General features: G+C 58.6%; 1 protein-coding gene across 1 annotated transcript; it reads right to left on the bottom strand.

The window, feature by feature from the left end:
- Window positions 1-7,765: 7,765 nt before the first annotated feature.
- ADRA2B (adrenoceptor alpha 2B) lies at window positions 7,766-13,473 on the bottom strand. The gene has a single exon (XM_082357410.1). It carries the CDS (start codon window positions 10,955-10,957, stop codon window positions 9,614-9,616), a length of 1,344 nt encoding a protein of 447 aa, XP_082213536.1. The 5' UTR covers window positions 10,958-13,473; the 3' UTR covers window positions 7,766-9,613.
- Between the last annotated feature and the right edge of the window lie 3,288 nt (window positions 13,474-16,761).

Raw genomic sequence — 16,761 nt, 5'->3', positions numbered from 1 at the left:
GGCGATCAGACTCACAAGCAGCATAACAGGCCATTCAGCTACTGGGGCTGGGTGACTCTTGAACAATCCTTGCCTTACTTTATACACTCCTGAGCAAATAAGACTTCCAAGTGCCCCCAGCATCCCTTTCCCACTCTTCCTGCCCATCTGCAGCCCAGGTCAAAGTGTGAAGGCCCAGGGAATTCCCTGGCAGTCCAGTGGTTAGGACTCAGCACTTTCACTGCCAAGGTCCTGGGTTCAATCTCTGGTTGGGGAACTAAGATCCCACAAGCTGCAAGGTGCGGCCAAAAAAAACAAGTGTGAAGGCCCAGGAAGTCCCCAGCCTCACCCAATCCCCACCGTGATGCCTGACCTTGACCCCGGCAACCTGCCCCCAGACCTTCCCTCTGCTGGAACATGTGTTTCCATATGCAGCTTTCTCGGAATCTCTGGGGTCCTCCTGGGAGCTGACATTTGATACCTGAGTACCCCCTACTGCAGCAGCAGTGCAGGAATCCTAGAGGTCTCCAGAGAGGACTCCCTTTATCATCCCCAGTAGCTCCCCTCACATCACACTGGGTGGCCCAGTCCCCCATGCCCACAGAGGACAAGGCCAGGAGTCTCCCTAGACCTCGCTGCTAGGTTTGCACACTAGCTGCTGTCGTTTGAGAATGCCTTCCTGGCACTCCCTATAGCCTCATCTCAGCTCATAGAGAGAGTTCTGGCCTCTGCTACTGATGTCTGTCATAGGCACGGTAGTAAGGGTGTAGACACAGATGTGGTGTATTTGACATTTGCCTGAGAACACTTCCCTCCCAGCCACACACTGAAGAAAGCCTGGCAGAAGCTCATGGAAGCATGGGGTGACAGAAGGCCGGTAGAGGAGATTCCATACACAGGATGAGGCCATCTTCCAGGGCAGAGTTCACCCTCCTTCTATCAGGCCACTGAGCAGTGAGTCAGGGGACACCTGGGAGACAGGGGCTTCTGCCAGCTCTCCTTGGAGAGGACCTGGGCTTTCAGAGGAGTAATCATAACGGCTCTGCCATTTGTGGTGCCCTCCTTGCACTCCCACACTCTACTAGGGCACTTTATGTGTCAGCTCTTCCTCTCAACACACCTCTCCAATCTTAAGGTAGTTAACGTTATCCCATTTTAAACATGAGGAAATGGAGGCTGGGAGAGGTTTTGTGCTTTGTCTGAGGCCACATGGCCAGTAGGCGATGGAGCCAGGTTTGACTGCAAATCCAAGTACTGCTTTCATGCTGCCACTGGGATGACCCAACCAGGCCCTCTCCCTGCCTGTCCCCTCTCTGTCCAGCCCCTTCTACTCATCCATACTCCGGGATGGGTCCCTGCCATCACCTCCCGGGATGCCCCGGTGCTTCCCCAGCTCTGCGGGACAGTTCTCCCGCCTGTAGCTCAACCAAGGCCAGGATGGAATCTTCCAACAGAATTTCTCTAGGAAACTATGGGAAAACAAAACAAAACAAAGCAGAAAAATTAAACACCAAATCAGAGATGCATTCCTGGAGCGCAGGGTTCCCAGCCTTAGGTGACTAAGGCCAAGGCTGTCCCAGATTGCTGGGAAAACTCACTCGCTCAACAGATGTTCCTGTGTGCCTGCTCTGTGCCATGCTGGACCTTTAGGCAGAGGAGTCCCTGCCCTTGCCAGGGAGGCCCCCCGGGCACATGCGGCCACAGCAGGGGTTACTTAAGAACCACATCTTCTCCTTGTGTCATTCTAGGCCATGACCCCATGGGAGCATGTTTTCCCCAGCAGCCCCCCCTCCCCTGCCTGCCCCTCCTGGAGGACCTAAGCTCACTTCCTCCTCCATGACCCCCCAACCCCCAGCTCAAGTCCCCTTCCAGCCTTACTTTACACACAGTGTCAAGCACAGGCTCGCTGCTGCCACCACCAGGCACATGCCCACCCCCCTGTTCCACCAGCCCCCAGCCTGCCTTGGGGGAATATCTTTCAAGATGGCCCTTCTGAGGGCTTCCCTGGTGGCGCAGTGGTTAAGAATCCGCCTGCCAATGCAGGGGACACGTGTTCGAGTCCTGGTCCAGGAAGATCCCATGTGCTGCGGAGCAACTAAGCCCATGCGCCACAACTACTGAGCCTGAGCTCTAGAGCCCATGCTCTGCAACAAGAGAAGCCACTGCAATGAGAAGCCCATGCACCAAGACGAAGAGTAGCCCCCACTCGCCACAACTAGAGAAAGCCCACGCACAGCAACGAAGACCCAACACAGCCAAAAATAAAATAAATAAAAATAAATGTATTTAAAAAAAAAAAAGATGGCCCTTCTGAGACTTCCCTGGTGGTCCAGTGGTTAAGACTCTGCGTTCCCAATGCAGGGGCCCGGGTTTGATCCCTGGTCTGGGAACTAGATCTCACACGCATGCTGCAAATAAGATCCCGCATGCTGCAACTAAGATCCCGCATGACGCAACTAAAGGATCCCGCATACCTCAAGGCACAACGACGACCTGTCACAGCCAAATAAATAAATAATTTTTTTTTAATTAAAAAAAAAAAAAGATGGCCCTTCTAAGGTTCATGCCACCTAGATTTCCCTGGGACACAGATGTCATGGGCAGGACAGGGAGGTGGCTGAGGGGTGTTACATGAGCCTCAGGTGGGAAGGGGATGGAGGCCATAAGTGCCAGCAGAGGAGGAAGCCTGGTGGGCAGGTAGGGGAGCTGCTTCCTCAACAATACACAAGCAGAAAAAGACAGGGGTGAGGTGGGGGCCAGAGACCACTGACTCAGTTCCCCCTCCTCTCTCTGCCCCTGCCCAGGGGTTCCTGGGGAAGCACCCAGGACATCATTTGAACCATGCTCTAGTCCAACTCCACCAGACAATGAGGAATTCGAAGCTCAGAGAGGTGAAGGGATTTGCCTAACATCACACAGCAACTTGGCAGCCTGGCTGGGACCATGACCCAAGCCTCTGGACCCTGGCCAGTGCTTCTGAACCAACTGAGGAAATCCTTCAAATGGCTGCCAGCCCTGTGCCCACCCTAACTCCAGAAGGGGGTGGAGAGGCCACAGCTGGGATTTGCAGCTACAACAGCTGTGTCAAAGTAGTACCTGACAACAGGCACCCAGGGACCTACTGGGGCCTGCTGCCTGTGACCACCCGGCCCAGCCCTCTCCTGCACTGGCCCGGGGAGGGCCGGGTTCAAACCTCGCCTGCCCCCAGTGTCCAGGGACTCCAGGCCGCAGGCTCAGGCAGCCTCTCACGCTCCCTCCCTCCCAGCTGCAGCTGGGCTAGGGTGGGAACTGGGATGACACAGGGACACCCGGGCTCCCCACTGCCAGAGGCCAGCCCTTTTCCTTCTTCAAGCAGCCCAGGTCCCCATCCAGGTGGAGGTAGTGGCATTCCATCTGAGCCCTGGCTGCTCTGAGATCAGAGGGGCCCACCCCCCGCCCCAGCTCCAGAAGGGGCATGCCCCCTCCCCAGGGAACTCAGAGGTCAGGGCCTTCGCACCCTTGGTTGGGGCCCAGCATCTCCTCTGCCTGCCTGGGAGCCAGGAGCCCCAGAAGGCTGCAGCAGGGCCAGAAATAGCCCCGACTTGCCAGGGAGGGAGGCTCTTTTTTGGTCCCCAGTGTGTTCCGATCCCCTTGCCATCACACTGGTCCACGGAGCCTGCCGGCCCCAGGAAGAGTCAGGACAGTCCCCAAAGGAGAGGCAGAAGTCAGAGGGTCAGCAGGAGGAAGAGGGAAGGCTGAGAGAAGGGGGAGCAAATTCCTGAGGACTGGGAAGTGGGAAGGGCCAGGGGAGGGGAAGGGAGGGAAGAGAGGGGAGAGAGGAAGGAACAGGGGTAGAACCCCAGGGGTAGAGGGTGGGTATTAAGAGCGGGGCGCCTCTCCCTTTGAAATCACTGCTATCACTAGATGGTCACAAGCCAAGCCAAGAGCAAGAGACTTTGGCCAAGGGCCAGGCGAGGGTGTAAGAAGATCAGAGCCAGCGGGCCCTGGGGAGGGTGCAAACTGACATCCAGACTTCTTCCAGCCCTGGCCTTCTGACAACAGCCTTCATCACACTGCTGCCACTGACGGACAGAAGAAAGGACGGATGCGGGAGCTCGAAGAATCCCAGAATCTAATTTTAGCTGAGTTCCCCCACCACCCCCCAATAACAGCCAGCAGAGCCTAGAAGGGTGGGAGCTCCGCACCGCCTGCCCGGTGCCAGCAGCAGGGAGACTGCCCCCAAGCCGTGGGGTCTCTGCAAAGGAGACCCTCCAGCTCACACAGGGCAGGGGCTTTGCTGGGCTGGGGGCCCTTGGGCCTGCTCCCCTGTCTTGAGGAGGTGGGCGCTGAGGCCAGTGAGTGCCATAGTTGAGAGTAGGTTGGGTGGGTTTGTGTGCCGGCTCTGGATGACCTCAGAAAAGTCCCTCAACCTCCCTCGGCCTCAGTTTCCTCACCTGTCAAATGGGTACAGCAATCTCTCCGATTGATCTCAGATGATGCATGTCAGGCACTGGCCCTAATGACTCAGAGCGGTCATTATTCCTCTCACCACTGCCTGACTCAGGGGGCCCTGAAATGATCGGTCATTCCAGACCCAATCTGCGTCTGCACTGAGGTACAAAGGTGAGAAAAACAGACCTGATCTGCCCAGGAGCCTGACTCTAAGGACAACCGATTAACTCCAGGAATCTCCATGTCCGGACCTTCCTGGGAGCTGGGCTGGGGGTGGGGCAGAGATAAATCCTCAAGCTGGGGAACTCGGGGACCACTGGGGTAATCCCTTGTGGGCAAACAGGGACACTGAGGCTCCGAGAGGGACCCAGCCCTGCCCGGGGGCAGCTAGACAGATGACGGCAGAAGCAGGGTATGGCCCCGGCCTCCCCACCACCTCCCCAGTGATTTTCACTGGCATGGAAATCCCACCCCAGTCCTGCCGCCCACAGTGACCAGGCCCTCTGAGCAGAACTCCCGGCCTGCACCAGGAACACAAAGTTGCCTAGTGTCAACCCCAGCTGGGTAGATGCCTCCTTCCCAGCCAGCATCAACCTCATTTGCAAGTGGTAGCTGGACGAGGTCTCACACCCCCTTCCCAGCAGCCCCCCACCAAAACACACAAGATGGAGATCATGCAGAGGAAGGGGAGGGGCAAGGGCCTGATGAACCCACAAGCCCCCCTCCACCTTTAGTCTTGCTGGCAGGTCAGCCAGGCCCTCCTGCCACGGGTACCTTCTGAGCCGAGGGGTCAGGAGTGCATCTTGCAACAATGCTCCGAAGAGGAATTCCCAGCGCCCTGATTTCTCAGCAGCTGGCCTGAGGCAGGGGCTGTGTCTAAACTCTGCTTCAAGCGTACCCCCTGTGATCTAAGACCCAGATTCCCACAGAGTGGATGCAGTTGAGGGGAGGGGTCTTCCTAAGCCCTCCCCGCCACGTCTTCTCTAATGGTGCCTCCCTTTGGTCAGGGACATCTTAAGAAAGGGGCCTCCAAAAGGTAGAAGTGCCTGGCCAAGACGGCTTACCTGCTTGCTTTCTGTCCCTGCTCTCACCTCCAGGGCTTTCACCAGGATTACTCCTGGGAGAAGAAGGGCTGCATCCTCACCCCATATCTCTGCTGATCTGAGCCCAGCTCATTGACCCACTAATTCTCAGATGGGCTCAGGGTGAAATCAAAAGTGGGTGCTACTTACACAGAACAGCAGGAACGGGCTGTGAGAGGAGGAGAAGGCCAGGGTGGGAGCCAGGGGTCCTGGGATCCAGCTCCACCTGCACCACATATTACCCTGGGCAAGTCCCCAGGACTCTGTATCTCAGTTTCTTCATCTGAGAACTGAATAAAGTAGCAAAACAGGGATGAGCCTAGCACAGGACCTGGCATGCAGCAGACTGTCAGCAGATGTTTCCTGAATGTGAGCCTGTTATTCTTTGAGTCTGGTTACAATCCCTTCAGTATGAAGCTGTGGTATGGTGGGCACAGAGTCAGACAACCTGGGTTCTAGACCCGGCTCTCCCACCACGTGGCTATGGAGTAGGGGGTGGGGAGGTCCAAAGCAAGTTATCTTTTTCTGGGCCTCAGTCTCTTCTTTAATAAAATTCAGGGATTGGACTGAGCTGTCAGGAATGGAAAACCTGTGACACACATACCATCACTTACTCATTCCTTAGCAGTGACAGACATGAGCAGTCTATCACAGCACTGCTGCCAACTGAATCCATCCAGATGCAGCTTCAGAATCCCCTGGCCAGCCCCAGTTTCCTCTTCTGTAAAATGGTCACATCCAGCAAAGTTATGAGGATTAAACAAGACAATATATTCAAAATGGACTGCCAACAGCTCAGCTCTAGCAGGAGTAATTTTCTGCAACCATCTCCAGAGATTGGGTGGGGAGCTCTTCTCCCATGCCAACAGCAGAGAGTGTGGTCCAGTAAAAGGAGCCTGGGCATGGATGACCTCAGGCGAGCTGTTGCATCCTTTTAAGCCTCCATTTCCCTGGAATAAAATGGGCTGATACTTACCTTATAGGATTAAATGAGGTAATCAGAGGAAGCAGCAGAAGAGCCATGGGCTCAGTAAACGGGAAGAAGTGAGCTACCTTGATCCGCCCTCCTCAGGCCCGGGGCCTTAGCGGTGGGTGCACAGGCTGGTGGGAGGCGCTGGGAGCTCCTCAAGGCAGGGCCTGGCTTCCTTGTAAAGTCCTCAGTGAAGCCCTGTGTCCCCAAGTCCACCCGTGGTGGTGGATACATTGGAGTCTCTGGTCGTTGCCTCTGGCAGAAGCCACGGCCCCCTTCAAGTGTGAATGCTTGGCTGTGGCGGGGGTGGCCTCCCCCCACCGGATCTGGGCCCTCCCCACCCGGGCTTCATCCCTCCCTGGGGTCCTGCCACTGGCATCGGCCCTACCCCACCCCCTGCCGCCTGCTCCTGACAGCAGCCTGCTGCCTGGCCTCCCCTGCCCACAGAACCAGGCCAGCCGTGTTCGGGGGCCAGAGACTACCTTCTCTGCGGTGACAGGAAGCCTGGTGGACTCAGCTCCTAACCCAGCTCATAGGGTGCCTTTGGGGCCTCAGACCCTTCACCTGGGAAGTGAGGAGACTGAGAGGAACCATCTGCAGGCCTTCCAGCTCTGAATCTTAGTGCTGGAGAGCCTGACAAAGTAGCTCCATCCCCCTCTCCTGCCCCTTTCTGAAGGCAGCAGCTTAAAACATTCTTCAGAGAGACCCTCCCTCCCCCCTCCTCCTCCTCCTCCTCCTCCTCCCCCTCGCCTCCCCTCCCCCCCTCCTCCCCTCCCCCCCTCCTCCCCTCCTCCCCCTCCCCCTTCCCCATGTTCCTCCCATCCCATGTGGGTGGTGTCTGACCACCCCTGCTGGCCCCCAGCTGTTGTGCCTGCTCGCCCATCAGGGCTGGCTTCAGGCTGACTCTTGAACTGCCACAAATTCACCGAACACAACATGCTTTGCGTGTGCTTTCTCCTGCCCAGAATACCTTCCTGTCTTCCCTCTTGGTATACTCCTGATCTTCCCCCAAGACCCTGCCCAAAGGCCATCTCCTCTGGGATGCCCTCCCTTCCTTCCCTTCCCAGGCAGCCAGTCTCAGGCTCCCCGGGCGACTCTCGCCCCCACTGACTTGTAATGATGGATAAGGGATGCTGAGTGGACAAAGCAGGCAGGCAGGTGGGTGGGTACCAGCCAGCCGCACCCAGAGGAGCAAAGGGCAACTGGCCCTGGGAGGGCGCCCATGCGCAGAGTCTACTACTCAGGTAGGTGAGGAATAGCTACTTCTGGCAGCCCTTGGACAATGAGGACACAGCTTGCTTACTACAAAATATCCTTTATTGATAAAATAGCTCAGACTTAAAAAAAAAAAAAAAACCTGCATATCACAACAAGGGAGTCACAGGCAACAATAGCAGGGGTCCCATGGGGCACACACAAGACCAGTCAGCAGATGTCATAAGCCAGCCCCTCCCCTGGGCCCAGCCTCCCCAGCCCTGCCCGAGGCAATGCACTGGCCTCACACTGGGACCAGGGAATGAACTGGACAGCCTTCCACCCCAGGAGGGACTCTCTTTGGTCCCCTCCATTCTCTCCACCCCAGAAAACTCCCTCAGCATCCCTCCAAGTCTAGCCAGGCCCATCAGCGTGCCCGCAGTGCCTGTGCTGCTCAGCCCCGCCCCCAAGACAAAATGCTCACCGGCTTAATGGTGAAGCCAGGCACTCGCATGGGGAAGACTGCAAAACATCCCCCACATGCTCCCAATTGCTCCAGGTGCCAGGTCTGGGGTGGGGGAGGGGACCAGGAGGGAGAGGCCCCTGGAGGCCCATCAGTGGGGTGGAGCAACGTGGCTGGGTCTGAGATGGGCAGACGGTACCCACCCGGGGTGGAATCAGTTCTGCATCAAAGGGATCTATCTGGGGCTTGGAGCCCTGCCCAGGAACTCCAGTGGGAGGCTCCCCTGGGAGTCCATGGGGCTCCTTCTCACCTGCTCTAGCCCCAGCACCCCACCACATGCTCTCATCTCAGACCATTCCCATGCGGTGTGTATTTTTAGCGATCCTGGGGAAACAATGTGCCTGCTTGATGACAAAAGACTTCTCCCCCATTGGGGGGTCCAAGCCAATGAAAACCCTCTTGGTGTTGCAGGTGAAATGTCGAGAAGTTGTCATGCAGCGTAATAACTCAAACCTTTGCAGGCATAAGAACACATTCTGGAAGAAATCCTTTAACTAAAGTCGTGGTTCTGTCTGCCACTCCCCACTTCCAGTTTGGGGTAGGAATTCACACCCCAGGCACAGAACAAAAGTCTATAGGAAGACAGGCGGTGGTAAACCCAGAAAAGGGGGATTTTTATATCACCGAATAATCACATTTTCTGGTTCTCTAGTGCGTTCCCCCACGGAGCTCAAAACTTTCTGCGAAGCCTTTCATCTCCCTGCAGCAAGTAGGCGGCAAGCTATTGTTGCCCTGGGTTTTGCAGGCGGTGAATGCTAGTGATCAGGGCTCTCCCGTGGAGGCAGAGGCCAGACCCCCAGACCACCCCCACTGAGGCATCCACGCACCCACCAGCCTCCCAGAGGGGCGCCGGGTGAGGAAAATGATCCACAGTTCTGGAGTTACAACTCCAAAAGCAGGGGGAAGGAGAAGAAGGGCCCAAAGATGGTGCCAGCCCATAAATCCCCACCCAGGGTCTAATGGGGACCACGGGCACACAGCACGGATGCCCATCGTCATTTCTGCCTCTTCCTCAGCAGCAGGCCCTCCTGGAAAAAGCAGAAGGCTGGCTCCCTGCTCTTTTCAAGGGGAAGATGAGAAAGAAACAAAACACCACAAGCAAGTGATCAACCAGAAAACACAGGGTCCTCAAGGTTTGCAGGGGTCTGGGGTTCTGGGAGGGAGCCTGGCCTCGGCTACATTCAGGAAGGTCCAAGCCTCATCCATCTGCCTCTGCACAGGCAGGGGGTGGAGAAGATGGCCCCCCACGGCCAAGCCAGCAAGGGGAAGCTTCAAATAGACCCTGCCCCTCCGAGGGGGTTCCGGGATGAGGCCTGCAGGAGCAGGGAAGGGACCAGAAAGCCCTACGGAGTTGGCCACATAAAACAGGGCAAGAAGTAGGGTGGCTCTGGCACCACCTGGCACCAACCCCGCACGGGCAGCAGGCAGGCGGGCTCACCAGGCCGTCTGGGTCCACTGGCGGCAAAGGATCCTTCGGAAGGCACGACGAAAGTCCTGGTTGAAGATGGTGTAGATGACAGGGTTCAGCGAGCTGTTGCAGTAGCCGATCCAGAAGAAGAACTGGAAGAGGCCGTGGGGCACCTTGCAGTGCTGAGGGCAGATGGCACCCAGGCTGTAGCTGAAGAAGAAGGGGAACCAGCAGAGCACGAAGACGCCGATGACCACGGCCAGCACGAACGTGAACCGCTTCTCCCGGGTCAGCTGCGTCCGCCGCCGCCACCACTGCCCCCCCGCAGTGCCCTTGCCCCTGCCCAGGAGCACCTGGCCACGTAGGGTCGCCAGCAGCTGGGAGCCCTGGGGTTGCTGCAGGGGGGGGCTGCAAGCTGAGGCGGGAGACGCTGACAAGGCCTTCGGCTCACACCCCTCCTCCTCCTCCTCTTCAGCCCCCTCCTCCTCTGGAGATGTCCCACCAACACCTTCCTTCTGACTCTGGCCTGAGCTGGGACGGGAAGGCCAGCTGGGGGGCAAGGCGGGGGTCCCAGGGTCTTCAGGGGTCTCCCCCTCGTCCTTCTCCCCAGTGGGCTGGGAGCATCCATTGGCCTCTCTAGCAGTAGCCAGTTGAGAGGCCAGAGTTGGCAATCTGGCTGAGGCTGAAACTTCCCCAGGGACAGGGCGGGGCTGCTTAGACCCACGCTCCCCAGGGCCCCCCTTGGCCCTGGGACCTCTGCGGTGGCTGCGCTTGGCGATCAGATAGATCCGCAGGTAGACAAGGATCATGATAAGGCAGGGTGCAAAGAAAGATCCAATGCTGGAGGCCAGGATGTACCAGGCCTCTTGGTTGAGCTTGCACTGAGGGCGCCCTCGGGGCTGGGGACCCGGGTCGCCCTTGTAGATGAGGGGCGGCAGCGAGATGACAGCTGCGATGAGCCACACGGTGAGGATGACGCACTTGATGCGGCGCGGGGTGCGCTTGGAGTTGTACTCCAGCGCGCGGCTCACGGCCCAGTAGCGGTCCAGGCTGATGGCGCACAGGTGTACGATGGAGGAGGTGCAGAAGAGCACGTCGAGCGCCAGGTACACCTCGCACCAGGTGCGCCAGAAGTACCAGTAGCCCAGCAGCTCGTTGGCCAGCGAGAAAGGGATGATGAGCGTGGCCACCAGGATGTCGGCGGCAGCCAGCGACACTAGGAACAGGTTCTGCGGGGCTCGCAGCGAGCGGCTTGTCAGCACAGCCAAGATGACCAGCGCGTTGCCGAAGATGGTGAAGAGGATGAGGAAGGTGATGACCGCCGCGATGGCCGCAGTGGCCTGCACGGAGTAGGGCTCCTGGTGGTCCATGGCGGGGCCGGACGTGGCCAGAAGGGGCGCTGCTCGCCCAGCGCGTGCACAGCCGGCGACAGCGCTTTCCCACCCAGGTCGGCTAGACGAGGGGGTCGCCCCCCTGACTGCGCTGAAGGTGCTGGAGCCCCATGGCCAGGTCGAAAGGGGCCAAGAGGGCGGGGGACGCCCGGGGCCGGCCACCGCCCTCCTACATCCTCTTGCACCGGCGCCCGGGATCCCTGCCGTCTGCCCCGGAGAAGTTTACCAAGATGTCCCGCTGCCGTCCCCGCCCCGCCCGGAACCGAGGGAAAGTTGGGCGCCGCCGCTGGGAAGCTGCTGGACTCACGCTGGGGCGCGGGGCCCCGGCCGGCCGGGCAGGGGGCGCGCCGCCGGTTCTCGGAGGAGGCAAGGAGGACGAGGCCCGCTCCGCTCCGCCGGCTCTAGCCCGGAGCCGCGTCTGTAGGCAGCCCGCCGCGGCAGGGGAGTGGGGAGGAGAGAGAGCGCGGCTGGAGGAGGGAGGAGACCGGAGGCGGGAGCAGGAGGAGGGAAGGGAGGCGGGGCGGGCGGTGAGACCCAGGGTGGGTGGGAGGTGCGCCTCGCTGAGGGGTGGGCGGACCGCAGCCTCCCGGCGCCCCGGGCCTCCGCCTTGGCATCCCTACCCCGTTTTCCTCCCGGCCTCCGCTCTGCGGCAGGTCAGAGGGGCCCGGCGTCCGGGGTCTTCGGGACCAAGGGAAGGATGCTGGCAGAAGTGGAAGGGTCGGTGCACGCGGGGAGCTGGGACGCGGCGCTGGCGGGTCCGCGGGCGCTGAGGCGGGACATCTCTCCTGCGGACTGCGGGGCTAGGACCGAGCCCCCGGGTCTAGGACGGTGGGCGCGAGCAGACCTCCCCTCCCACCACCCAAGAGCCCCAAGGAGAGGGTGGGTGGCTGTGTCGGGGCGCCGGAGCAGAATAAACCACACCCCCTGACCGGAGCCCGAGAGGAAAGAAGCCCCACGGAGGGCGTGAGGTGAGCCGAGACTGCTGCGAACCCATCCCCCAAATGCTTCTCTGCACCGACTGCACTCCGTCGGGCCTGCGGAGCCCGAGGAGGCGCGCGTGGCCAGGTGGCGAGCGCCCCCTGCCGCCACCCGCCTGCCGAGCTCGTCTGCGACCAGCCAGAGTCCCGCCTCCTGCCGCGTCCCGGGGCCACTGAGAAGGCTCCCAAGCCCGGGGCGGGGGGCAAGCGCGTGCTCAGAGCCTGGGATTGACGACTTCAGCTTTCCTGCTTCTCCTGCAGCTGCCTCAGTTTCCTCCATTAACGGCAAAGAGGTAAGAAAAAAACTGGCTTGGACCCAAGTCTCAGCAACAACTGAGACTCAGGCGGAGGGGGGCGGGGGGACTTGCAAACTCCGACCTCGTGACCAGTAGGAAGAGGATGTCCCCTGGTGCATAGCAAGGAGACCTAGTCAAGGGCGGGGTCTTTTTGACTCAATTCAGAGAAAATATTGGTCTCAGGGGCAGCTTCGAAGGGAAGAGCTTCCCTTTGCATTTGTAGGGACGCCCCCCTCCCTGCTCCAGTCCTGCTGACTCCTCCCCCACCCCGCAAACTGCGCACCCCCCTTGGAGTAGCCCTGGAAAAAGCAGTTGGGGCGAGAAGAAATTCCCGGCTAAGCACACACCGCACCCTAACCTCATTCTGGCCTCAAAGAGCTGCGCAGGACCGGCGGTCGTCACACACCTTCCCCCTACCCACGCTCCCTGTGGCCACTGCCACCAGCGCCAGCCTGGGCAGCCTCAAGGGCGCTTTTTTCACCTTTTCCAGAGCCCCTAATGCTGTAACCCCAGCCTAGACCCAGGCCTTTCGTCGCTAGCCCGCAGCTGTGCACGGCATCCTCTGTATAAAGCATCGATCCACTTCTGAAAGTAAGTCTCCTCCAGAGGACATGACCTTGATCCAGCGTGCCTGCTCCATCTTCATGGGAGCAGAGAGTATGACCTCAAGGTGCCCACAATGTGTCACCCCTACCCAGGCTCAGACAGGTGGTACCCACCACCCCCCAGCCACATGGCAGAACTGAGGGACATCCTCCTTGATCCTGGGCTCTCCCTGCCTCTTGCCAGCCTACCCAGCTCCCCTGTTAGATGAGAGTGCCTACAGCCTGGTGGGGTAGGTACTACCTAGGCTAGGTTTGGAGAGGCGGCCAGCCTCCCTTGCCCCCTCCAGAGAGGTTTCATGAATGCATCCTTCGACTTGCTGGGTTTCCACCCCACGGTCGCCAGGGATGGAGAGGTTTCAGAAACCCCTTCCCTGAGGAAGGACAGAGGGGTGGCCTTTGGATCTGGGGAAGCAGCCACTTAAGCAAGTTCCTGCCTGTCCCCGTGGTTCCCTGTCCCACGGCAGGGAATCTGAGCACCCTGGTGGCCCAAATGGGCTTTGAGAAGGACCATTTTTCACCCTCTCCCACCATTCTCAGGCTGGGGGGCCAGTGGGTATCTCCCCAGACACTGCAATCAGCAGCAGCCTTTTGTCTGTTGGCTTGTTTTCCTTGAAAGGCCAGGCCTCCAGGACTCTGCAGGAACTGAGGCCAGGGCTGCTCATACCCACCCCACCCCATCCTTTCCCCCCTACAAGTCAATGCTGATTCTCACCTGGGCCTTCCCTGAAGGGGCAACACCAGGCCCTGCTGGGTACCAGCCTAGGTTGAGGACAGCCAGAGAGAGTCCTTGAGGCTCAGCCACCACCCAGGCTCTGTGTCGCCCGCTGCTGCCTCCCAGCCCCACCCACCCCCAAGACCAGCGGCTGGCTCTCGGGGCAGTGGAGACTATTACATAACTCGATTCCCGTTCCTCTCTGTGGTCTTCATCTTCCCCTCCACACACAGTCCCCAGCTGCCTGCTCCACCGAGCCCTGCATGAATCACAGCCTTGGGCCCCAGCAGGGCTTCCTTCAGCCCTTCCCAAACTAGATCTGACCTTCCCTCATCATCCTGCTCCACCAGGGCTGGCAGAGTTCAGTCCCAGATCTACAACCAGCCAGCAGCAGGAGCAGCCTAGATTACTCTCAGCCATGTTTGGGGGGAGGGGGAGGCAGTGACAGGCACTGGCCCACCTTCCGGGCCACACCAGGCTACCTGCTGGTCCCTGGACGTGCCCTGAGCTCCCATATCTCTAATCCTTTCCAGGGGCTGTTTGCTCTGCCAGAAACGCCCTCCTTACCCTTCCTTCTGTGCTTGGTGGACCCCTACTCTGTCTTCAAGGTCTGCTCACCTGTCACCACCTCTCAGGCAGAGGGAGTTACCCTGCCCTCCCTCAGTGCCAATTTCACGCTCGGAGCAAGATGGAGTCCGATGGTTTGTTGCACCACCCCCTCCATCAGAGCAGACATCCCTTCTCTGTCCCCAGTACCTGGCCAAGATTGTGGAAAGGTGAAGAGTAATGGTAACAGGCATCAGCAGATGACATACACGTGAGTTTTTCTTAGACAGGTGGTACCCAAATGAAGGTATCCCCAAGGGATGTCCTTGGAAAGAGGGGCCATGGGGGAAAGGTGACCTAGTAGCATCTTTTCCAAAGAAAGGGGAGACAGTTGTCCCATCCCTGGCTGTGAGAGCACAGCAAGAGATGTGCCACCTTAGTTGAAAGCCCTGAGGGCTTCCCTGGTGGCGCAGTGGTTGAGAATCTGCCTGCCAATGCAGGGGACACGGGTTCGAGCTCTGGTCTGGGAAGATCCCACATGCCGCGGAGCAGCTAGGCCTGTGAGCCACAACTACTGAGCCTGCGCGTCTGGAGCCTGTGCTCCGCAACAAGAGAGGCCGCGATAGTGAGAGGCCCGCGCACCGCGATGAAGAGTGGCCCCCGCTTGCCGCAACTAGAGAAAGCCCTCGCACAGAAACGAAGACCCAACACAGCCAAAAATAAATAAATAAATAAATTAAAAAAAAAAAAAGGATTTCTGAAAGTCCTGGAACCACTTCTCCAGGTCTGAAAGGTGAGACTGGCCCCACTGCCTCCTGGGCCAGGGTTCCAGCAGCTCAAGGTGCTGCCCTCCCTGCCCTGAGGGCCCATGGGGATGATCCCCAACCAGGCTTCACCCCCCAGCTTTCACCAGAAGCTCCAGCCTTTCAAATCCCTGGGACTCTTACCCCAGACCACCCTGTATGACCCAGCCTCCCCACCTCCCCAGACCCTTGAGCCGTGCCCTCTGTGATGTAAGTCAATCATTCTCTCTCCCTCCATCACAGCTCTCCTGACAAAACCCCAACCCTGGTCAAACCTAAATCATCCACCCTGCCTTTGACCAAGCAGCTGCTTTTTCCAGAGCAGAACACGCACTGCATCGACTGGCCTCGCTTTACATTCATGACCGCAAATCTCCAGACTTTCCTAGTGAGCTCACTTACCCGTGCTTCACAATCGGCACCCCCCTCCTGCCCGCCCCCTACCCGTAAGCTGTAACTTTGCTTTGTACTTAAGAGAAAATGGAAGCCATCCGGCAGGCACCCATCCCCCAAGCGCACCTGCATCCGAGCTGCATCTCCGCTCTTAGGGCAAGTCCTTGTCATATGCCCTGGACCCCAACCCCTCTCATGTCCCCCAGGACTCTGCTCCTTCAGTTACCCCCCCACCAGCTATCACTCCCCCACTCTAAGGGCCCGCCCCCTCCTTAAGAAGCCCTCTATGCCCCCCCTGCAGCCGCCACCTTCTCGTTTGCCTGGTCATTGTCTCTAATCCCTCACATTCTCCCCTTCACCCTTGTAGGGCATCTGCACCCCACCCTCCACTGAATCTGCTCCTGGTGGGTCATTTGTGACTCCACGCCACCAAGTGCCAGGCTCATTCTGAGTCTTGCTCTTACTGTTTCTCAGCAGCGTTTTATACGGTGGACCCTTCCTGGGGGTCACTCTGCTCCCTCCTCACAGGCCACTCCTCAGTTTCCTTTCCTTCTCCCAAATCCTAAAGCAGTGATTCTCACAGAGTGATTTTTGCCCCTTCCCAGGGACATTTGGCAACGTCTGCAGACATTTTTGACTTTAACCACAGGAGGAAGGGGGTAGCTACTGGCATCTAGCGGGTAGAGGCCAAAGATGCTACCAAACATCTTACAAGGTCCAGGACACCGCCCCACACACACAGTGAAGACTCATCAGTCACGAAATGCTGTTAAGGCTAAGAAACCGTGCACAGAGTGACGCAGCGCCGGTTCAGTCCTGGGATCCTTTTCTTCTGCACCTGAACTCTTCTTGGGTAATTTCCTCCAGCCCCTGGCGCCCACCTGGATGCTGATGACTCTCGAAAGTATCCCCTGCCCTGAACTTCAGGCTCACTCAGCCCACACACGCCCTGACCCACCCATTTGACATCTAGTAGCCTCAGACTTCACACGCCCACTTCCCCTGAACCAGGTCTCCCCCCTCAGTTCTCACTGCTGAGATGCCCTCACCCCCTACATCCAACCGCAAGTGCGCTTGCCTCACCCTCCAAAACATACTCCCAAAGCACCCACTTCTGCCCCTTTCCATGACCCCCATCACTTTCACTTGCACAACTGCAGTGGCTACCAGCTGTTCTTCCCCATTCCAATTCGTTTTCCAGGGAGTATCCGGCATGACTTTTTAAATTTTAAATCAGATCTTGTCACACCCTTCCTTAGAACCTTCCGGCAGCTGCTCCCTGTTGCTCGTGAAAGAAAACCTTCCCTTTCTGGCTGACCAGGCCCTTCCTGTCTGCCCCTGTCCAGGCACACACATCCCATTCGCACTGGCCTGACACACCTTGCTTCTTCCTGCCTCAGGGCCTCTGCACTGGCTGCTCTTTCCCTGGATGTTCCCAGGGTAGCAGCCTC

This window comes from Balaenoptera borealis (genome assembly GCF_965194805.1).
Source record: "Balaenoptera borealis genome assembly, chromosome: 15".
NCBI classification, from domain to species: domain Eukaryota; kingdom Metazoa; phylum Chordata; class Mammalia; order Artiodactyla; family Balaenopteridae; genus Balaenoptera; species Balaenoptera borealis.
Note: the sequence above shows the minus strand (reverse complement) of the source record. Positions and strands in the feature narration are given on the sequence as shown.